This window comes from Chanos chanos, chromosome 6, assembly GCF_902362185.1.
Source record: "Chanos chanos chromosome 6, fChaCha1.1, whole genome shotgun sequence".
NCBI classification, from domain to species: Eukaryota; Metazoa; Chordata; class Actinopteri; order Gonorynchiformes; family Chanidae; genus Chanos; species Chanos chanos.
In genome coordinates, this window is record NC_044500.1 from 27,453,332 (window position 1) to 27,476,967 (window position 23,636).

General features: G+C 39.3%; 4 protein-coding genes across 5 annotated transcripts in view; 1 reads left to right on the forward strand and 3 right to left on the reverse strand.

Annotated features, from left to right (window-relative positions):
• Positions 1-1,254, reverse strand: part of slc12a5a (solute carrier family 12 member 5a) — a 107,483-nt gene extending 106,229 nt beyond the window's left edge. For both annotated transcript variants that reach the window (XM_030776493.1, XM_030776492.1), the window contains exon 1: positions 1,092-1,254. In XM_030776493.1, coding sequence (XP_030632353.1) covers positions 1,092-1,254 — 163 coding nt within the window. The remainder of the gene's footprint in view (positions 1-1,091) is intronic.
• Positions 1,255-2,725: 1,471 nt separating this feature from the next.
• On the forward strand, positions 2,726-4,715 carry nat8l2 (N-acetyltransferase 8-like 2). Its single transcript, XM_030777786.1, has 2 exons — positions 2,726-2,786; positions 3,714-4,715. Coding segments are annotated over exons 1-2 (687 nt in total). The 5' UTR covers positions 2,726-2,785; the 3' UTR covers positions 4,400-4,715.
• A 1,009-nt stretch (positions 4,716-5,724) lies between these two features.
• LOC115815245 (docking protein 5-like) lies at positions 5,725-11,405 on the reverse strand. Its single transcript, XM_030778203.1, has 7 exons — positions 11,340-11,405; positions 10,810-10,917; positions 10,066-10,180; positions 9,454-9,573; positions 9,090-9,279; positions 8,575-8,697; positions 5,725-5,797 (listed from the first exon to the last, which is right to left on the reverse strand). Exons 1-7 carry the CDS (start codon positions 11,403-11,405, stop codon positions 5,725-5,727), a joined length of 795 nt encoding a protein of 264 aa, XP_030634063.1.
• A 4,379-nt stretch (positions 11,406-15,784) lies between these two features.
• On the reverse strand, positions 15,785-22,771 carry cyp24a1 (cytochrome P450, family 24, subfamily A, polypeptide 1). The gene is made up of 12 exons (XM_030778597.1): positions 22,347-22,771; positions 21,996-22,186; positions 21,768-21,861; positions 21,586-21,679; positions 21,311-21,402; positions 20,917-21,028; positions 20,164-20,309; positions 19,392-19,558; positions 18,367-18,445; positions 17,030-17,227; positions 16,698-16,809; positions 15,785-16,301 (listed from the first exon to the last, which is right to left on the reverse strand). The coding sequence occupies exons 1-11, from the start codon at positions 22,584-22,586 to the stop codon at positions 16,699-16,701; spliced, it is 1,524 nt and encodes a 507-aa protein (XP_030634457.1). The 5' UTR covers positions 22,587-22,771; the 3' UTR covers positions 15,785-16,301; position 16,698.
• Positions 22,772-23,636: the final 865 nt, after the last annotated feature.

A 23,636-nucleotide genomic window follows, 5' to 3' on the forward strand; every position in this document is an offset into this window, starting at 1 on the left:
ATTTAAACTCTACACACAAAGGCCACACCTCCATTTTAAGATTGTTTTGTTTGTTTGTCCCAATTTCAGTGAAAATACTTAAAGAGAAGTGATTTTATGTAGAGTTCAAATAACTGTCTCATCACCTGAATAACAGCAATTTTGAAATCTTCTCTAAAATCTTAAATGGCACCTTTGCTTACTTAATTAATATAAGCCCACCCACTCCAAGTGAGAAAAGACATACCAACTTGAATCTCATTCTAAACCATTGGAGTGGAATTCAAACACTTTCTGAAGAGAAAAGCAGATTCTTGTTATGCCACTGATAGTGTTTTGTGTGGGTTTTGCATGTAACTAGCCTTCCAAGGGGCCAGGTAGACAAACAACGTCCCTTGTCTGGGATGGGGACGCTGTTTTGGCGTAATGGCTGTCGTGGCTAAGATTTAAAGAGAGGTTAATAAACTGATGCCGGATCTGTCATTAAGTAACTAACGAAGGCAGAATGGAGGGCCAAGCTATTGTGTGATGACCTGCGACACTGACACAGCAAAAGAAATGCACACTCATGCACGCACACAGCCAGGGAAAGCCCTTACCATAACACAGTTTTATCCACAACTTCAATAGACACATAAAGGGAGGCCTGGAAAAAGTATTCATTTTCTACATATAGCCTATGTAACTAATAGGCAACATGCAGTACAATGATATAAATATACAAATTCCATTGAAATGTGATTGGGGAAAGGGGGCGGAAAGGGGAGCCTGGATACATATTGGAAATAATAGGGTATTAGAGGGGAAACAGAGACAAATGTGCTTTGATTTCATTTTTCAACCAATGGGACAAACCGAGGTAAACAGACCCTTTCGTTATATCCTGTAAAATTGTGAATTCACACTGCACCGTTTAGAATAATGCCTCCGACGTGCTGTTTTTGAGAAGTGCACCTGTGGATATAGTCACAGACGGTAGCGGAATGACAATGTGTCATTTTTTATTCTTGTCACACGCGCTCTACCTATCGCACAGGCATCGCTCTCAGTAGGTGACAAGTGCGTTGGTTTCCACGTTTACAGGTGCCGAAACGTAACTATCTCTTTCCTACCTTTCAGCACCTCCTCCGTGAGATTAGTAGCACCCTCTTTGTCTGAGGAGCCCGGTGTGGGTTCGTCACCCTCGAACAGTTGGTTGACTTCTCCTTGGATTTCTGACGCGTGGCGCTCGTTGTCGCTTTTGGAAAAAGCAGTCACCGTAAACCTCTGGCTCATGGTGTCGGTGAGAGAGATGTGACGCTTCTTCTGTCTTCTTGACGATGCTCGGGTGGAGGAATTCACTGGTGGTGCAGATGCTGGCAGCCACCTAAACTGGTGGATAGGACTGTCAGTCACAAATGATTTCGTTTTAAGCCTCTGAGTAATTCTTTCACAGACACAAATGTCTTAATTCCTCTCTTTAACGTCTCTGACTCCGAGACGTTGTCTTATTGTTCGTGGATACGAACATGAGTGGCTTGCAGTACATCAACCGGTGTCTGAGCACAGCTGCGCATCCGGGTCCTAAAGCCGGCGTAAAGTGTCTGATGTCTAGGCAACTGCGAGCATGTGAGTATGGGGGATACGCAGTCAGACGGGGACAATTTTTTTGCAAGTTGATTTATTTAAGCGCAACTCCACTAAGTAGTAATAAGTAGTAATAACAGTAGTTGAAAAACTAAAGTAGTCATATAGAAATGCCACTCTGTGTGTTTACACCGTCATTGCTGATTGTATTTGTGTGTGTGTGTATATATGTGTATGTATATGTGTGTGTGTGTGTGTGTGTGTGTGTGTGTGTATATATATATAAGATGTTTAGTTAGTTGTACTGAAGTTGTGGAAACCTGAAGAAAATTCAGTGATTGAAAGTTGCCTCTAAACTACTGGGACATTGCACTTTAAGTGGTCAGGGATGGCCTGCCCCCAGTTTAGACACTTGTTTAGATTTAAAACTTACTCTAAAGCTTTATTCAAACTATCTCTGGTGATACACGTTTGCGTATGAGAACATATGGCAAACGTGGAATATTTTATTTTTAAGCGAGAATACAGTGAAAACAACCTTTGCAAATTTAATTAAAAAATTATAATTATAAATACAAATACAATTATATATAATAATAAATATATTATTATTGTTATTATTATTTCAATATTAAATTCAAAATAAAGCAGGGTTGAAGGTCCAAAGTGCAGCCTAGGGACAAAGGCATTATAGTAAAAACCATACATAAAAGGCCTCTTATTATATGGTAAAATTAATGACTGAGCTATGATTTATTTTTTATAAGTTCCTCTTGGTGTGAAGTATGTGTGTATATATATAGCCTATATTTAAAATGTTTAGTTTAGTTCGTTGTACTAAGTTTAGTGAGGCTAAGTAAATGGTCAGAGATGGCCTGTATAGACTCTTGATCAGATTTAAAATATATTCTAAAGCTAATATACACTAAAGCTTTATTCAAACTGTCTCTGGTGATACGCGTTGGCGTATGAGAACATTTAGCAAACATGGAATAATTTATTTTTAAGCAGGAATACAGTGAAAACAACCTTTGCAAATTTATTTTATTTATTTATTTATTTATTTTTAACACAAAACGTTATTTTTTCAACAATATATCAGAGGTAGGTATGTCTTCTGAACAACAGGGGGCGATATATTCCAGCAAGTGGTTTCAAGTTCCGGCTCCTATCACTCAGGACATCGGGTGTAAGAAGTGATTTGAGAAGTCCTAAGCTTGCCGCTGGAGGGTTGCTCAAAAGTACGTATCGTCTGCTCAGCTTCTCACCATAAGAACAAAAATCGGATCATCTTTTTTTGTCATTTTAGCGTAGGCCATTGTTATAGCTTATCTGGTATAGTGGCAAGTTTCTATTAGTCTCGTGTAAGTTAAATATTGACTCTTTGAGCTAGTAAAGTTTAGCGCAGTTTACACGATAGTTAAATTAAAGCAGGTCATCACCGACTTGTTACATTTTGATGAAAGTGCAATTATTTAGTCTTTTTCAAATACGGTTAAACTGAAAAGCACTGTCGCCTGGTAAATGATTTTCCAAGACGTATGGATTTGTTTCAAGCAAGTCGACGTTCTGATGCAAGGGGAGGGAGAAAAGTAGGACATAAGGTCCAACTTACTGAAGGAAGTTCAAAGTCCAAAAGACGGCGAACAGTAAGCTTAATGTAGATTTGTCCATCCCATTGTATGTAGTCATGCCACTGGTCATTGTCTTAAAATGGCATCAGTTGCAGAGACGTGAAAATGAAACGGCCTTCCACAACCGTGCGGTACTCCTCATCCAACGTTCATAGTTATTTGGAAGTCGGATTACAAATTTAAAAGTAGGCAATGCACATTCCAAAATTATTATTTATCTTTATTTAGCTTATTACGTATTCATTGCAGGTCACCGGCTTTTCGAATTCTTGCCTCGTAATTTGATAGTGATTATAATGTTATAATGTTTGATAATGTTATTTATTAATTAACTTTAAATCCATGTTATAAGTGTATAATGCATCATATTTCTAAGCCAACTTGTTTGATCTCAGGTATATGCATTGCTTTCACTGTAAATTTTGTGATTTAATTTCTCTCTCTCTCTCTCTCTCTCTCTTGCACACTCACACACACATGCACACACACACACACACGTACGCACGGACACACAAAACACTCTCTTTTCAACAGTGCACATTGTCATTAGACGGTACCAGACCTCCGATAAGGATGCTGTCCAAACGTTATTCAGAGATGGAATCCAGGAGCACATTAACCCTTCATTCATTGGTGCCATAACACAGCCGCTGTTTGTGGCTGTAACTCTGTGCCTGTGTGTGACTGGTTATATCCTGGGTGGACAATCCTTTCCTCTGGCACTGCTGGCAGGTGGGCTTTGGGTGGCCCTGGTCTATTACAGCTGTTATGAACTCTATGCTGGCTTTGTCAGAATCAAGCTACAAACAGATATGCAGGACATCCCCGGTTACTACCTCAGCAGCCCAGACAACTGCTTCTGGGTTGCAGAGGCAGAGATTGACGGGAGGTCACAGATTGTAGGTATGGTCGCCGTTGAGGCCAAAACGGAGGAGAGTGGAGACGGGAAGCGGTACGGGGAACTGTTCCGGATGATCGTGTCGTCTGCGTGTCGTCGTTGCGGCCTCGGAGCCCGATTAGCCAAAACAGCTGTGGACTTTTGCAAGGAGCATGGCTTCTCTAAGGTTGTCCTGGAGACGAGCTCCACGCAGAGAGCAGCGGTGGTGTTGTACCGCAAACTGGGATTCACGCTTACGTTGGTCCACACTGAGACGTACACACCTCGATGGCTTACCTGGTTGACTGGCGTCACCATTTTAAAAATGGAGAAAGACTTATGACTATCTTCATTTCAGTGAATCATGTACCTCTGTGATATGCTGAGATATAGACTTTTAATAATAATTCTGGCAAAATTAGTAGATGGGCACTCGATAATGTGATGATTAGGTCTGATTGACTGTTTATCAGTTAATGAATTTCTCAGTTCCAGACTGTGAGTTTACAGTAGTGTACCCGTGCATTGATTTGGTAATATTGTTGTGATTAAATACTTGACACTCTTTATGGATCGGTGATTAGATGACTCTTTCGTATAACAAATTACAGTTTGATTTCGTTTGTCTGTTTTTGTTCTAAATTGTTCTAAATTTAAACTTGAGCATTTTTTCCAATGTTTTTTTTTTAATGTTCATGTATGTGCCTTTTTAATTTTGTGTTACAGTTGGTATTTTACATGTGCTAATGATTAGAATCTCTCAGATTAACCTGTATTTCATGGATGTATATTTCATGACACTTCCTTATAAATACTATCAGTCTGTGCTGATGCCTCTGCTGTTCTGTGTGCACTTATTTTTATGATGTAGATATCCTTCTGGTACTACATCGCACTTATTTTGTGATGCCTGTTTTTTGAGGTACTTGATAGTTTATATTATGAGGGCTTTTGACAAACTTGTAGTCCAATCTCTTGTTTTCCTTCAACTTTCTTGCATTTGTATCTGGTCTAATACTGAGCTTAGTGGCGAGTTTTATGCCACAGATAGCTCCTTAATGGATACATGCTTGGTTTGTATTGTGGTTTTGTTGGAAGTTGCTTTGGATAAAAGCATCCGCTAAATGAGTAAATATATATGTAAATGTATTTCTCCAATAATCACCTCAGCAAAGTTGATTTCATTTATAAGCAGCTTCCTGGTTGTGCTATAATCACAGTCCTAACAACCCATACCATCTACAACTTTCCACAGGTTGATCTGAGCTCTTCACAGATTATCTTTATTGTCATAGTCACAGTTTGTTACTATCTTGTGTATGTTTAGTGCTCAGTGGTATGATTATGTTGATTGGATCAATATCAGATAGGAAGCATGCGTTCTTAGTGCTTTGAAGAATCTGCGTACGTAAATGTTGAAACGTTTATCTGACAAAGCTACATTGAGCGAGAATGTCAGTGTGGCAAAGGGCATCTTAGGCTTTGTTCACACTGAAAACACCTTAATGCGCAATTCCAGATTATTGCTCAGATTACATTCTTTTCATTTTTTTTAGTCTTAACTGTGTGAGTAAAATGACTTCTGTCCCGAAATGACCGCTGTGCAAAGCAATAAACAAAAACAAAAAGGAACGTTTTGTGTATTTATCACAAAGTGTGATAATCTCATCAATCAACCAATGACACAGTGAAAAAAGCCAAGTCAAGGTTGTTGGTGAGGTTCTGGATGTTTTCTATGGTCCTGCCAATATCACAGGGGTTCTTACAAGAATCACCTGTTGCAGAGAGGGTGGCATGAGAGGGAATGAAATCAGGGTGGGGAGGACTGTGTAAACAAACCCTGATTTCATGCAGATCTTTGGTTTAGCAATTGTGGATTGCTTTTCACACATTCACCAATAAGATACTTAGTTGTCAAAAGCGTGGCAGAGGTCAGAGAGCAGTGATGTGATACTGTCAAATGTGACTGTGATCCTCTTGTTCCACAGATTTATGGCACACAATTCAAAAAAGGAACTTCAGGTGTTACATCATGTATCAAGGTTTATGCTTTCGGGTGGAAGTGTGGTTGAAGGGTCATATTGTCAAATTCATATCCTGATCTACATAAAAGTCACAGACCACATTTTCAATACATAACTCTTTTGCAACATTGGGCCTTTACATTCTACAGACATTAGCAAGTTAACATTGCTGGCAGAAAAAAGAACATGACAACTGGCTGTCTATCTCAACCAGCTTTCAAAATGATTTAGTTTTATTGTGAATTTTACAACATCAGTATAAGTGTATTTCACCAACTATCTGCATTTGTAATTCTTACATACTGCTGGGGGTTTTTTTTGTTTCGTTTTGGTTTGGTTTGGTTTGGGGTTTTTTTGTTTGTTTGGGTTTTTTTGGTCTGGTTTAAACTGTCTGGTAACTGGCAGTCTAAAAGTGTAACTAAGAGTATAATGGTTTTAATAGTTGTGGTTAAATAGACACTGAAATGAAGGACTTAAAGTAACGTTGCAGAGTAATAGAGCCTCTTCCAAAAACAACAGCCAAGCAGGTGCTAAGTTTATCCCAGGAAAGTTTGGATTCCTTTTTTCTCCCTGCTGAATCATCAGACAAAAGCCAAATCCAGCTGTGTTCATTCACGCATTTCATTCGCTTTGACTGCAGAGTTGTTAGAATGGCCCCTGTTTGGTTTAACCCAGTTTTGTGTACCGAGATCATCATAATTACAATAAAGCTAGATGCTAATGGTGTTGTGCATCTCCTTAGCAACATATGCACTTAACGCCTACTCAGAAGGTGCACAGACGGCTCACGATTTCCTGTAATGCATGTAATTGTGTATAGGGGTCAGTCCCAGCACCTCTCTGCAGTCACACGGAAAGTTAATGTGTGAGCTAACACTCTGCCTTTTTAGCTAGCTTAGTAGAGCCACTCTCTGTATCTCTGTGTTTCCATCACTTTTCTGAACGTGTTCCAAAAAATCATTGAATGAGCCCTCTTGAATGTCCCAGCTCCAAACTAAGCATGTAAATAAAATCTAATCTAATTGTGTCTGAGATTCAGCTTTATGCTAGTGTACCCCAAAACTCCATTCTGTTTGACAAAGCCTGTCAATTATAGAATGAGTGTTAGGACTTAAATGGTTAGACCTCAGATTAGCCAATATCTAGCTGGATATTTTTATACTCGTAGAGCAAAAAAAGCAATATTGAAGGTTAAAGTGTTGTTATAAGTTATTATACTTCAGTATTATCAAATATTAGCATGTGAAGACAGACATTAAGTAGAGTCTCGCTTGAGTTTCCAGACTTTTCCGGCCTCGGTCTGTGATTCTCTTTTTAAAACATTCCGTGGTGCAGTCAAACAGCCACTTCACCGAAAGCATGTGACTCAAGTTTTTATGAACAACTTGTCTGTTTTTTTTTAGAGAGAAAACAATCAAGGGTGAATGGCATTGAAACTTAATGACATCAATGTGTTCCACTGTTCTGTACAACTGTAGTAAGCTTAGTCTTGGTAAGGTGATTTTGGCTTTACTTTTTATTCTGTGTTCCAATTAATCAAAAATGTGCCCTTTTGGGTTGAGACTGGGTTGCTGTTTTAGGCTCCAGTATGTTCTCTTTGAAGCATGAGTTCACAATCCTTTCTTTCTTTCTTTCTTTCTTTCTTTTTTTTACTAAATCATTATCCTTTGAACCTTGGCCCTATATAGCCGCACAGAACATGTTGAACTTATGGGACATGCATTAAACAGCCTTCACAGTTATTAATGTATAAAATGACTTTTCAGTACATTAAAGGGAGGGATTATTTGAGTTATTTATTAAAGCGGTGAACATGACAAGGAAGCCCAGCTGAAAGCATTCTGTGAGTTACAATACAATACAAAGCAGTGTAAGTCCCCGCAAATATAAAAAGTCCTTGCGAAAAACAGACAATTGACATAGCTGCCTTGTCATCCCTGCAGTTCTTCCTCTACCCTGTGCTGAATGACTGTGACAATTTAAATAAGTGAGCGGAGTACTAAAAACGGCTTTAATGACTGGAGGTCGTCATGTGAACACTAGAGGGAGTCATTGAGCTCTGGACTAGGTCAGTGAAATGCCAACTCGACTCACATCAGCACCTGAAGAAGCACTCACACCCGTGTCAGGCTCCAGTCCAGAGCAGCCAAGTCGCCCACTGAGGATGAAAATCACGTCATTTTGGTGCCGACAATGTTCGGTTAGGACTGTGGAAATTAACTGTCTCTCACAGGAACCTCATATTTCTGAATCAGTGTCTGTTTAAAACAGCTCTCTCAGTTGGTACTCCCTCAGCTTCTTATTTCCCTCTATGAAGAAGCATAAAGAACAAGTCTAATGACAATATAGAAATCAGCAGATTGCTTAATTGATACTATAGGCAGACTAACTTTATATTGATGGGACATAAGTAGAGTAAAAAACAATATGTCCATATTGTGTACCTGTATGAAATGCTGCAATGCAGTATCACTGTAAACTCTGTCTCAAATACCTTACCCTGACTGGTTGATTCTGTGTCTCTGCAATAACCAGCACTGCAGAGTGCACTTTCTGATAGATAGCCTCTCCCTCCACGGTACGAAACTTGAATAAGCCTTCCCCCGTGTCACACATCCTGTGGGGGAAAAAAACCAGCAACAACCCACAGATGTCTATGACACTTGGATTCACTCAAATATTTATATGTGTTTCATTTTTTTAATTAGCAACGATAGAGCATGAAAAATCATTGTCTTTGTAAACACAGTAACAGTGAATATGACTGACTCTCGCTTTTTGCGTATCATACGTGTGCTTGTTTCTCTACTTTGACAAAGACGGAATAAGACAGATGGAGTAAAACACTGCCCATCCGTCTCCAATTTGGAGTTTGCTGAGAAATGTCGTGTATTTGTGAGTGTGATGTGCTGTATTCAGAATCACAGCAGCAACAAAAAATCAGTTTCTGGTCTCTATTTGTTTTTTTGATTCTTGTTTCTTTTCGTTTTTTAGTTAGGACCCACTCACCTTCCTGCCTCAAACGTAAACCATGTCTGGTCTCGCCCATAGCGACGGAGTACCCTGAGTGGCCAGGATGCTATTTTTATTTGTGGGTCTAGGGTGTCCTGCAGGTAAATGGACTCTTGGGTAATGTGAAGAACACACTCTCCAGAGAAAGAAAAACTGGGAGACGGCATCAAGAACACATGGAACTTCTCTTGAGAGGTTAAAAACAAGAGGGACCGTTAAGTGAGATGGTGATTTTGTGACATATAATTGATATTCCTAAAGATTTACCATATCAGACTTTTATTACTGTGTTCTGTGGTATAATTCATTTTCCCAAACTACAGGCAGACAGAGTGAAGAGAAAACAGGCAGGAACACTCACTGCTCTGGTCTCTGTGTATAGTGTGAGAGAGTAAGTCTGGCTCAGCAAAGCTGATGTCCTTTTTTTTTACTTGGATGCACTCTGTCTGAAGGACACTGTACCATTCTCCGGCTTCCATCTCTAGAAAAAACACACACCACATGCACACGCCCACGGACACACATGCACACACACACACACACACACACACATACGCATACACATGCACACATGTACAGACACACACACACACAAACAAACATACAAAGACACGCGCGCATGCACACACACACAGACAGACAGACAGACGCGCACACACACAAACACACACACCATTGGACACTGAAGCGTTATCCTGATTCAGTTCCCAGATCAGCTGAAACCACCTGAAACTCATTTAGGGATAATTTCCACAAAAATGTTCCATTATCACCAGCGTTGGCAGATTCCTCATATTGACTTGACCATAAATATTCACAATTAGGATATGGTCCCAATGCATCACAGAAGTCAGTCTGCCGGAATTACTCAATTATTCCCTTTTTGGTGGGACTGTGCTCAGTTTATTGCAGATAGTGGGATAAATAGGTTGTGAACAATGATATTTTAAGAGTTGTTAGCTGTTTTACTCACCTGACTCACAGACGAAAGTCATTTTGGAATCGTTGTTGAAAACCAGTGTCACTGCACACTTCCTCTCTTGCTGTGGATGTCTTATCACATTTCTGACATTTGTCAACTTGATCACCTGGGACGGAGTAATGTTTAACAATTACTGGACCAGTAATAATTACTAGGTCTGTTAGCAGCAGTGAGGGGATACAAAAATAAAATAACCTTTAGGAGAACCAGTGGTCACCAAGTGGCCCATGTGTGTAACACCTGGACAGAGCTGAAGAGCTAAACAGAGAGTGATAGTGTTTGTGATAACTGGTAGAGGGTGTAATGTGCAGATATGTCCATAACTGTAGACGATGCAATGACTAATATAAAACTGTAGACAATGGAGTGACTAATCTAAAAGGCTGAAAATTTGTGTAAGGTTGTCCGAGTCTAGTTAGTGAGAAAGAAAGGAGGGGGGCGTGGCTTCATGAAAGGTTTGGGACTGATGAGTAACATAGGCCCAGAGCTTCATCATCACTGGTGGATGCATTAAATTGATATGTCTCACTTCCTGTTTGGCACATCTTGTGCTTGATATATGGCATAAAGGTCATTCGGTGCAGTTCATTCACTTAGTCACAACTCTTAAAAGAGTTTTTTTTAAAGCGTTTTTGTCATTCTAGGAGTAAAAAGAAATACATCTTTTTCTATTATAGATATGTTTTATGAAATTTTGTAATTTTCCCCCTTTTTTGTCACATTAATGGAACTTGCCTTGTGGTAACAGTGTGTATTCGCAGCATGTTCATTTGAATACTTCTCCAGCCTCTTTGGTCCTCTACTGGAGGCTCCTCTCATTACCAGCCAGTATTTCTGATAGACCTGCAGAGCACAGACAATACCACACACTGTGTACCTTTCATGTCCTGTGGTAACATTCTGCTACATCAGCAATGAAACTTTTCTATTGTTTTTATGGCCAGCTGTGTGGGCCATGTAATCACCTACAATGAACTGAAATCCACTGGTTACATAACAACCTCAGATCTGGATAATGATTGATCGATGAATGCTTCATTTAGGTTTAATCATTTACCCAGTGCTAGATGGCCCAAACAGTAAAGCCACTTTAAGCTATTGAAGCTTATCTTGTATGACTGTGGTTGAAAAGAAAAGTGACACTGACTCCTGGTCAAGTCTTTTCACTCTTTTACTCTTTCATGTCACGCTTATGAAATGCATCTCACGTGTGGCCCTAAAACACTTCAGGCAAGGAAACAACACCGGAAAAAAAATCCACTTACCCAGAAACGCCTGCTGCGAATTTTCACAAATCCCTGTTTGACGACGTCATTAAAATCTGTGGTCATCCTTGACAAAGTCTGGAGAGAAACGTGGGTTTGTTAGAAACGTGCAGCCCACACAGTCTTTCTCTTGGTTTTTTTCACTCCTTGGTTTACGTCTCAGAATAGCGCCGTAGGCTTGACTATGTATTTAAAGACTAAACAGGCGGTGGAATTGTCTGACGGATATTGTAGGAGTTGCTCCTAGGGAGGGGTGTGGAAGTATGTGGCAGATACGTCCTCTGAGGGAAGAAGCAGCTCTAAGAAATGTGTTGGCTAGCCAAGCTTCTTAAAGGCCAAGCACAAAAAAATCAAATAAATAAATAAACAAACAATGAAACACACGCACACATACAGTGTAAGAATTTTGATGACATGACCTTTCCGGACCAGTCTGTTGAGCCCAGACTACGTCATAATCCATAATTTTGTCTTCCTATATCTCTTTCTGTGTGTATTGAAGGTCACCAGACTCAGTCATAGACTCTTTACAGCAGTGTTTACCTGACTATACTAGTACACAATATCAGGTCTACAGCCTCAAAATGGGGTGTTTGTTCTGAGTTATTCATTGTTGCAACTACGCTTTTGAGAGCACATTACTACAACATCATAGCAGTATTCTCGTGTCTACTTAGTTATAGTAGTCTCAGAGAATTACACAGTCATAAAATGAGAATGCTGACTTGGATTGGTAGGTAAATGTTGCATCAGCTTAGTTCGAATATGTAGTATATTACCAAAAGGACAAGTTAATACATCCACAAGATGTCTGATGAATGAATGATCTTTTCTTTGGAAGCAGAGTTCACTCTGTTTTTTTTGTTGCTACTGTAAATAACTTGAGAAATCTATCCAGCATTACTTAACTCACTCTGACATTTCATGAGACCATATTTAGTGCTGATGGCTCATTGGACGCTTGAGGCTAACACAAGTGGTGTTGGCTCAGTGCACACCAACATTGGCAAAGTGGAGGAAAAATGTACACACATACCGATGGCACGTGTGGTCATTTGGCTCTAGGGAAGAACGTGTGGGCATAAAAATGGTGTGTGATGCTTCTCAACAACTGGACACCAAAAATAATGCCTTTGGCGTCAACAAACTCTCCGAGTCAGTGTTTGGATTGTCTTTTCATCAGTCTATAGATCATTAGACACCTTGTCTGCCCCCCCCCCCCCCCCCCCCCCCGCAGAAGAAACTCATAATAAACCATTTCTTTTTTCATAGTGTAACTTTCTAAGCATGCTTTTTTTTTCACCCCCCCCCCCCCCCCAAATTCTGTATATATGGATATGAAAAGGGAATTAAAACAGGCAAGACAGATTATCTTTCAGAGCTTCAAAGCAAAGATTAAGATTTTCAGGATTACACACAGCTAATAAGAAGTACATGCCGTTTGTTCTTGATTCATTTTAATTCCATTCCTACAGACTTCCCTGTCCTCATCTAGCACTGACACAATCAGGGTAAGTCAGTAGAGTTGTCAAGCAGTTACGATTTATGATTTTGGGAGTGTGTGTTTAACTGTGTGGAATTTGTTGACAGGCCTTTGAGATTATACTCTACGTTTAGCGCTGACATTTAAGGGATGCTAGTAACAAATGAATACTGAGTGACACATCAGTTCTGCTGGACTTTGAGCCAAGTCCTAGGTAACCTAGTACCTCATATTCAGCAACCACACCAATTATCATTCTCCCTTAAGAACTGAATGAGGTGAGATTTACTGACGAGGGAATAAATGGGCTAAGGTTACCCATTGGAATAAATATTTTATAGATTACTGAAAACATTCATATATATTTTTTTTTATTGATATTCTTGGCATTGTGCCGTATTACATAGTTCAGTCTAACTATGCATTGTTATCTCCCTCATGATCATGTGATCTCTCTCGTATTCTTTTTTGCCCTGTCATTCTGACTCTCAACCCAAAGACTCTCCCTGTTAACTCAGGTGTGGCAGGACACATACTGCCATCGGATGTTCTGAAAAGAAACAACTGGTTCTGGCACTTTGTCTCCATCTGCTGGCCAGATAGCCAGAGAGTTTTCAAAACTCTAAGACATCCCATCATTCCTTGCTCTGTAACCTGTGGTCAGCAGGTGGGACATGCCCTAACTAACGGCATGTTATACGCAACCACATTCCACGTCATACAGATAGACGTATTTGCATCAGATCATAGTTATTGTTCATAAATATTTGCCTTGACGATGAGATTGGACAGTGATCTTTCTGCTGTTTCTATCTTCCTGTAACGGGGTAATTACCTTAGTCAACTACAGTATGTAGTATTATTATGAATGTTCGTGTTGAAACATGCTCTTGTTAAACATGTTTCACAACTGCGTAGAGGGTGAAAAATGACCACACTTCACTTCCTCAAACTCTCTGGTCTAACAAAGTGTCCTATGATCATGCATGTGGTAACAGGTTGGAGTTTGAGGTTTGAATTGAGCTCCTGATCTAATATAACTGGAGAGCTTCTGTTGTCCACTCACAAGCAAATCTCTGTAGTTCTCTATTGGAAGCTCGATCCCGATCCTGAACTCAGATCAGGTTTATTTAACAAGTTCTTTTTTGTTCCATGAAAGCAGGCCTATTTAGGGCAGAGTAAGAATAATAAGTGTGGCAGCAGATGGTCCACATTTATCCTTCAGTCATCTTTAAAGAAGTAATTGAATCAGAACATACAGTCAGTCAATTAAAACATTTTAGGGGTCTCACAAAAGTCCCTTCTGATGTCTTCAAGTTTGAATAAATCTTGTTTTGATGGAAGGCGTAAATTTACTGGTTATAATCTACCCTAGAATTTGACCCTTCACTCCGTTGCATGCCAGTATTGACTTGTGGGGATTGTTTTGAGTTAGAATCTACACACATTGTTGGGGTGAACGACATTGGCCGTGGTCCAGAGCAAAGAGAGGTTGAGAAAGTGAGGTTAAAGTTACAGTATGTTGTGTTATATCACTTGGCAATGTTTGTGAGTGTTTTTCTGTCAAAGCACTGGGTTCACAACTTGTGAAATTCCAGAACATGATGACATTATTGAATCTGTGTCATTCCAGTGTCAGCTGACTGCTTCCCAGGGCCACCCCAGGCCCAAAATCAAAGTCTGTGAACCGCATGCTAGCAGGTATGCAAACTGACAGTGTGATTTTCCTATGTGATGAGAACGGAATACTAGAATTGTCCAGACTATCTGGTTATCACATATCTTTGCCCTGCTTGATCCACATTTTTTAAATAACAGTTCACATAACTTATGATTAATATTAGCTGATGATCATATTTAGGTAAACTGAATGTATTAGCTAAATAACTCCAACAATAGCAAGTGCATTATACTGGCCATACACTATCCCTTTGTTTTTATTTTTATTTTCAATATTTATTTTTAAATAACTTGTATCTATCTATCTATCTAGTCTACTACTACTACTACTAGTAGTAATAATAATATAAGTAGTTAAAATATCGCTGAATATATAAGTAATATATATATATATATATATCTGGTTTCTTATTTTATATGATGATGATGATGATGATGATTATCATTATTATCATTATTATTATTATTTAATAGCAGAATAAATTTCACTGACTTGGAACCAACTCGGTTAAATGATGGTTAATTCTTTTGTTAATTCTGTGGTAACCTCTAATTTGTGCTCAGTTAATTCACTGACTAATTTTAAGTCAGTTCATAATTCTATCTGACCAAGTTTACAACCAGGGCTAACTGATTTGTTCTGTGCTTTAATCAGGCTTTTTCTCTAAACTAATTCACTGAGTGTGTTTGTGAGTCATATAGCCATAGAGGGTGGAATCTACATTTGCTCAGTATGGCCAACACACCAACTTATTCCATACCTCAGGCATAAGTTGCCAGATATCTCACTTCTGTCTCACTTCTAGTGCTTTGAGAAAAACCATAAGTCCTCAAAGCTTAATTTGAAAGTGATAACACAGCTTTCACCAAGTGTGTTTATGCTGTTATAATAGATTTATGAAGTTTTGTGATGTTTTACTGCCAATATGGCCAGGTTTTGTTGTATATCACTCACAACACAACTGTCTTGGTGTGTGTTTTTTTTTAATAATTTACTATTGAAAATTGTATCAAGAAATGGACTCCACAGTTACACATTGCATCAATATTAATTTACAAGTCCCATCTGTGGTTGATACCATTCTGCTTTTTTAAATGAAAGAACAGATTTGATCTGCCTTTGAGATAGTGTAGTCTCAAGCACTACTGTTAAATTCAAAGGATGCAAGTATAGGAAGGTTTGTCAATATAACAATGGTAAGGCAAATGTTTTTTCATAAAATAAAAATAACAAACATTTTGGCAAGTGTCAGACACATAAATTATAGATACACACAACAGGTAAAACATACTATTTTATTCATTACACATAAATATGTTTCTTTTTAGTTTTAAGTGACTATGTTACATGTATGTACATAATTCATACATTCTACATACATTCAGATTTATATACTGTATATATAAGAATACAGACTTTATACTGTACATGGAAAGATTACAGTGATATATTACTTTTGAACTTTTTGGCTGAAAATATTCCATTAAATATCCGAAAAAAAAATCTTTTAAATCAGTAGGTAGTAAGCAGCAGTCTTTAAGGGAAAACATTACACAATGTTGGTTTAGGCTGTTGATTTTGGTCAGCTTGGTTAATAACTATATAATAATCACTATTGTTAGTCTTTGATCCTTTATATAAAAATATACATACATATATATGTGGTTTGAGGTATATCATAAGTAATCAATACATTTTTGTTAGCAGCAGAGTAGCAGCAAATCGAATGCCTGTCAGTAATATTTGACCCAGGGCAGTGGAGTCATCTGTTATCCAGAGTAAGCTCTGTACATGGAGTCTGAACAAAGCAGAGACACAAAGAAAATATACAGTTAAAACACTTTCAAGACTCTGTCTACAGATATTAACTGGGGATTTTGTTGCAGTGCATGCTGTCCTTTTCCTGAGTAACCGATTCTGCAATCATTATTAATGATTATTCAAATTTGATTATTACATTATGATTGCATACCTAATCTAACCTAATCTGGTCTAATCTAATCTAATCTGATCTAATCTAATCTAATCTAATCTAATCTAATCTAATCTAACTAAACCTTATCTAAACTAATCTACTCTAATCTAATCTGTCTAATCTAATCCAGTCCTGAATGGCTAATTTATATCTTATCTACTTGAATGGCTAATTTATATCTATTTTGAACTCATCTATATGTAAATTATGATCTTTTACCTCATCGTCGGATGAAGGCCACAGGGAGCTCTCGACTGGGCACCAGAGTACCTGAATGAACTGCATCAACAGGTTCATGATCTGTGGCCACTACCTCAAAGTTACGCACCAACTGTGATTAGGATGAGAGCAAAAAGAAAATAAGTCAGGGCTTTTAGAGAAAAAAACAGTTGCATGCTGAAAGTGTGAGACCATGTATATCCTTCAAAAGTATCCCAAGTATTACTGTCCTAATGGATGTAGTTGAACAGAGGAAGAAATGTACCAATAATGAAATGTTTCTGGAATAAGTGCAACTAGACAATGTGGTGATCTTATATGTGGCATCTTACCCAACACAAAGCCAGCTGAAGCTGCAACTCTGCCAGGCGTCGGCCAATGCACATCCTCTTGCCAATGCCAAAGGGAACGTGGGCAAAGGGGTTGATGGTAGTTTTCGCCTGAAGCCATCTCTCAGGCCTGAACTGTTTTCCATTGTCAAAGTACTCCTCATTGGACCCCAGGGCCTGGCTGTTTATCATCAACACCGTCTGGCAACAACAGAACAAAACAAATAATGAATGATAATCTAATCAGGGAATAGAATAGAATAGAATAGAATAGAATAAAACTTTTTGATTTTTTTAAATTTTGGTTTTCACAAGAAAACAGAAAAGACAGGCATGGTGCTCACTCCCTAGTGGACAAAATAGAAAAACTACAGCTATGAACCTGCTATGATGGCACATTTTCATGGACACAACTTGGTTCTACAATGGAAACCGCTCATAGTGATCACGCTCATAGTGATCAACCACTTATATGGATCAATATACGGTAATCCTTTTTTTAAAACTTTACTTTCATAGGCCTACTTTGTCTCGTGGTAACCCGTCTGTTTCCAGCTAGCCTCTTCAGCCTAATGCTGTGTGCACAGAAATCATGACGGGAAGAAGAAAGGCATTTTCTCTAAGTGACAAACGTAGACTCATCGAAGTTTATGACAAACTGCCAAAAACAGCGACATGCAGCAGCGAAACTTGGTGTTCCTCAGAATATTTTACGGATAAGTTTGATTTCTGACTCTACTACAAGTTCAACAATGATAGCCTACACTTTATTTTCAATTCTATTAAAAATTGAGAAATGCACTGAAACCTCGGCCAAGCCGTGGCTTAGCCTGTATTTGCACTACTGACGTTACCGTATGTTGTAAACCGCACAATGCTTTTATGTTTTAGGCTATAGCCTAATTATAATTTGAACTACAATAGGCTATATTTTATATACAGTACTGTGCTGTATTGTAGTGTATTTGAATTATACACAGTTCAGAAATTTAATTTGTACAGTACTGCGATTTGAAAAGCGTTTGAAACAGCTGTAGGCCTACTGTATTTTGAAAGAGTCCATAAAATTACGTAAATAGCGATACTGTTGCAATGTTTCATTACTTTATATCCATGTAATAAATATATAAATGTCAGTTAGATGGTAATCTGCATGAGAAATGAAGAAAAAGAAAAAAATCGTTATAATGATCGTCGGCTTATTTTGATAAATTTCACCTGGACAGATGTGATCACTATAAGCGGTTTCCATTGTACCTATAATAAATTTTGCAGTTTGTGCATTGTGTCCACTGGGGGCAGCAGAGAGGGTTTAGAGACAGAGATGGTGAGGCACTCACTCCCTTGGGTAGTGTGTAATCCCCCAGTACAGTGTCTTTGTCTAAAGTCCGGCTTGTGAATGGCACAGACGGCGACAGTCTGCAAATATGAGAGAAAAATAATAAAGCCTCTTGCTGTGAGAATTTCTTCAAAGCACATGTGTGTATAAGCCGTGAGGTATGAGGTACATAATAGAATGGCTTGCATGAATGCATATAAGTCATGGTAAGCTAATCCCATGAAAAACACCATAAACATTCTCAGCACATGCTTCAGCATTATCCGTGTTTAATGTCCAGAAACATTTCTTCCTGTCTGAATGCGTGATTGTTATGGAGCCACCGAAGCATGAACGATATAAGGAGAACATACAGAGAACACAGATTTGCTTGGCATCGCCCTTCCCAAACTCCACAAGACTTTCACAATTTTCCATGGTATTTGACCAATCACTTAACCTTTCCATACAACTGTAAACTCTGAACTAAAGAGGGCATCTAGTCCAGTTGAAACTGAATAGAATAGGTTGAAAGAGCAAAAGAGATGTCTTATGTGGTTTGACTGGACCTATTTCAAACAAGGAAAATCTGTGTTGAGCTATGTGAACTGCTCTATGACTTTGTAGCTTTGTAGCCCATTCTCTACTGGGTTAAAACTGTTAGGTTTTACGCTTAAGGCCATCTAGGAGCAACAGAAACAATATGAGCAACTTTTCATTTCAAGCTTTGCATGATGCTGCTATAAAAGAATTTCTAGTTTGGAAGGGATACTAACTCTTGGTTTTCTTTAACATAAAGTCTCACAGAGTCATGTGCTACTCAGTGGAGCCTCCTACTGGTTTAAAATTTAGTGAGTGCATAGGAGAATGAAAGTCTGTGGTGTGAGGCAAGCATTTTCTTACATTGACTCATCTTTCAAGAGACAATTCATATGATAAACATTGACCCCAGCTGATTAGATTTTTAAATGTGTACTTTTCCCTTCCTGATTGCTTACTGAGTGGGAATGAGAGATCTGGATTTCTCTTAATGTAAGAACGACCTACCTCATAGACTCCTTCAGGCATGCCTTGAGGTAGGGCATGTTCTTGATGTGTTCAGCACATGGTGACTGACCACTGGGCACTACATCTTCAATCTCCTTAAGGAGTTTGGCTTGTGCACAGGGATTTCGTGAGAGGTTGAAAATAGCCCAGATCATACTGTTGGCTGTCTGCAATGTAAATAAATAAAACAAAAAAAAAATTAAGAATTGTAGAGAGACAGAAAAAGGTACATGTGGCTTGAGAAAACTCTGTGTTCACATGAAAAACTTAATGGGCAGGGCAGGTGCAGCTCTGTTGTAAACAAGTTGCCCTGATTCACTGTTACCCAGTGTTCTCACAGCGTGCTTGTTATGCTTCATAGATGCTGACTTTGCCAGCTCATTGAACTAATTACAGTGTCTCACTTGTTGCACGCAACCAGCTATGAGAACTTGAAGGAGGGCCTTAAAATGTATTTTTTCTTCTCTGTTTTTCACCAGTATATTACTACCAGACAAACATTTTGATTTGGGTTTAAAGTGTTGAACTGCATCTTACAGTTATGTTAAGATGCTAAAATAACAGTCCTTAAACATTGGAGCAATTGGAGCAAGAAGGCCACTCCAGTAATTCCTCAGTTAGCTCATGATGCTGACTAATAGAATACTGAATCTTAGCAGACCCACGAGAACTGTTTTATGATAAAAACATAAAGATGAAAAACGGTACAACTCTCCGTTAAGAGGTGTTGTCGACAGGAGAGCAATGTAGCAGTAGCTGTAGCTGTACTCACAGTCTCGACACCTCCGATCTGGAGTTCTGTAATGGCAGCGTACAGCTCCTTCTTGGTAAGGTGACTCCGGTGATAGATGTCACTGATTAAGTCATCAGTTTCCCCGCCGGAATGCCGATTCAGTTTCTTGTCAATGTAGATTTTAGCTGGGGAGAAAATATTAAATTTCCTGATTCATTTTGAATGATGCAAATGAAGGGGGGGTATTTGTTGGCTCCGAATCAGTCCTTAGATGCAAATATTCAGGAAAACTCTGAGTAATTAGTTTGGATGTTTTGGGGGCTGTTTAAGTATTTTGATCTGTTATCCTTCTTTTAACTGCAGTAACTCGGTAACAGTCCTTAAGTAACGCGGGACTGAACTCGGAAACCGGTACAGCACGTGCAACTCTTGTTTGTTTGAGGGAAAGTGAATTGTTGGGAGTGTGACAGGTGTCTTCCTGACCGCTAACAGAGCCGACGGCACAACAAACTATCAGCAGCACAGCCCCGTCCAGTCAACATTCCTGCTCCCGCTCCCCCTCCCTCTTTCCGCTACTACAAATATTTGGCAGCATTCTCCCTCCACTTAGGTCATCCAGTTTACTACGAGTCGCTCTCAGAGGCGTGGAGCTCGGAGCTCGCGCTCTGCGCTTGGCTCGTGGGAAGATGGAGAAGGTGGGGGAAGCAAGGTTCATATCTCATCACCTGACTGGAAATGTATTCGAAGTGTTTTGTGGGTCACACGTCATCTGAATAAGAAAATCTTTAGTACCTGTGCTAAAAATACGGTCCCATGCCGCCGTGTGGTCTTGCCATGTCTTGGTGTTCAAGCCCTTGTGAAGCTCCACAGGCGTCACCATCATCATGCCAAACGTATTCATCATCTATTTTAGTATAACAACAAAACAAAACCTAGTTTAGAAATTTTGCTACACTGAAATCGTTGACCACTACGATACGCTAGTTCGTTTCTTTGCTTTAAAGGTGAAGTGACCAATACCAGTGAGTCGCTTTGTAAAAGCTTTGTAAACAAACCTGAAATGAAATCTCGCTGTGTCAGAGAAAGATAATGAAGGTTATCAGCTCCTACTCAGTTAACACTGACCGAGTAAACATCTATTGCTCGTTGCAATTCACTTGTAAATCGCGGCTCATTCAACACCTACCGTTTTTACTGCTGTTATGAAATCCATCGCCTCTTCGTCAACCTTTTCTTGCAGAAGTCCAAATCTTTTGTCATATAGCACATAGCAAATTGCTGCGGCAGAAGAGATTAACATGGTCAAAAAGACATACTACAAGAGTTGTCCCTTCCATACTTCACTGGCATTTACTCAAAAGTCCTACGAAATAGTGTTGGAGGCTTTAAGAAAGTTGTCATCGATCATGTGAATTAGAACTGCGAATGCAAATTACAATTACCAATATTAAAAGCACTTACTTTCAAAAGACCATTTGTTCAGCTCAAAATACAAGTCATTGATCTGCCCATTGACGTTAACAGCTCCAATCCTATTAACGAAATCGGCCAAGACCTATTTATAAAGAAAACAGGAAAACTATAAATCTCTCTAAAGAAAACCAAGCATAATGCGATTAATTAGAGACGTACTTCATGCTTACCTCGTTAATTTTACCGTCTAGTTTTACAACTTCGGTTGGCTTCATCAGTTTCTGTTGAAACGCGCTCCTGACTCTTTGCCAGTCCTTTCCCTCCCTTTAAAAAGACATAGGGTTTATTTTAACTACCCGCTGCAGATTTCTAAAGTTTTACAGAAACAAGTCAGACTAAAAGTTGTTTTCACATACTGCAAGTAGGCTATATTAATTACGGAATACGGGTATATTTACAAAATGAGAAGTCCGTAAGCTTCGTCTCGCATGTCCCTGTACGCCTTCCAAGGTTTGATCTCCAGTCTCTGTGGATAGTTTCCCTCTTTCCTGTAAAGAGCCTCCAACAGGCAGGGCGCACCTATATGAACTGATTCAAATGAGCCCAATTTCATGCGGAAGATTTTCCCGAACTTCTTATGGTAGTCAATCTGTTGTTTTAAGAAAAAAAAGTGCGCAAGAGGGAAAGGATAAAAACAAAAAAAGGGGAAAAAAGAAACAGAAAAAGTTTAGCATCCGCTGATGTAGTCTAAAAATTATTATTATTATTATTATTATTATTTTTATTATTAATATTATTATTATTATTACCAGAGCCTCGTGTTGCCTTCTCAAACCTCCTTTGCGGAGGAGTTCGACGAGGCTGCCAAAGATTGGCCAGTTGGTTGGTCCCGGTATGGAGTTGAGGTTGTGTCCGCAGGGCGCAATCTCCGCAGCATCCTTCGAGTCCAGCACGCACGCTGAGGATGTTGGCTTGCAGTGCTGTAGCCCCACCGATTGTTTTTTCAGCACCTCGAGAATCTGCGGCGCTTTACGAATTTGCGTTCTCATAGTTGTAATCTGAGTCGATCTTCGCAGGTTTCTATGTTTGCGTGCGTAAAGTTGAAATACCGTCTCTCTTTTCCCTTAAATGGGTTACATCTTGCCACAATATATATACCCGAAGCTGTGTTTATTCCAGTCGGCCACGGGACCAATCAGAAATCGGGCTTGTACAGTGTGGAGGTCGAGCCCACCATTCATTTATGGATCCACGTTGTGAGTATCGCATGACCCCACATAGACCGAGGAAGTGCCCTGGCCCCCCGCTTTATAAATAAACATACTGAAGGTGACGCGGTTCGCTTGAAGCATTCTGGCTCCAGCAATTGGAATAACCTTAACTTTTCACTAGTTAAACACTACGACCACGCTTTGCCAAATATTTGCTCAGTGCTCGCTTTGTACGCGTAAGGTAGCTGCAACCGGTAATCAAGCCAGTGTGTGCGAGTGTGTCTCAAAGAGTTCAATAATCCTTTATATTGCGTTTCACTGTTTTCAACTCGGGTAAAGGGGTACAACACAGATTAATTACCCCATCTGAACATTTCTTTGCGTACTTAAGTGATCGTTTCCTTCTTGCATCCTACATAGGCTTTGTTTTATCACATGACGCTGTGGGCAGAGAGTGTTGTGTTCAAAATTAGCTGTCAATGACATGCGTTCCACTAGAGTGTTAATCGCGCAAAAACATCGCTTCTCATCTGCAGACAAACCTCAGTGCCTCTTGGCAGCTTGTACGACAAGCAAATTGCGCAAGACGGATAAAGGGTCTCATGATGTTTTACTGTAAAAGAGCTTACTCGTATGGTGGTTTATGCCATCACTATAACCTTGAACCCGCCACTATGTTTACAGATGGTTAATCTGGCCTCTTGAACATAAGTGCGAGGATCTCTCTACCTCCTCCGCATCACAAACACATCCCGCCCCTTACGAAAACCAATTAGCCGTGGTTCACATTCCTCTCTGAAGCCATGTGGTAGTTCACATTAACTTTATTGGTCAACTTACAACCCTGTTTCTTCTCTGACACAAATCCTTAGGGTTTTGATTGGTTGT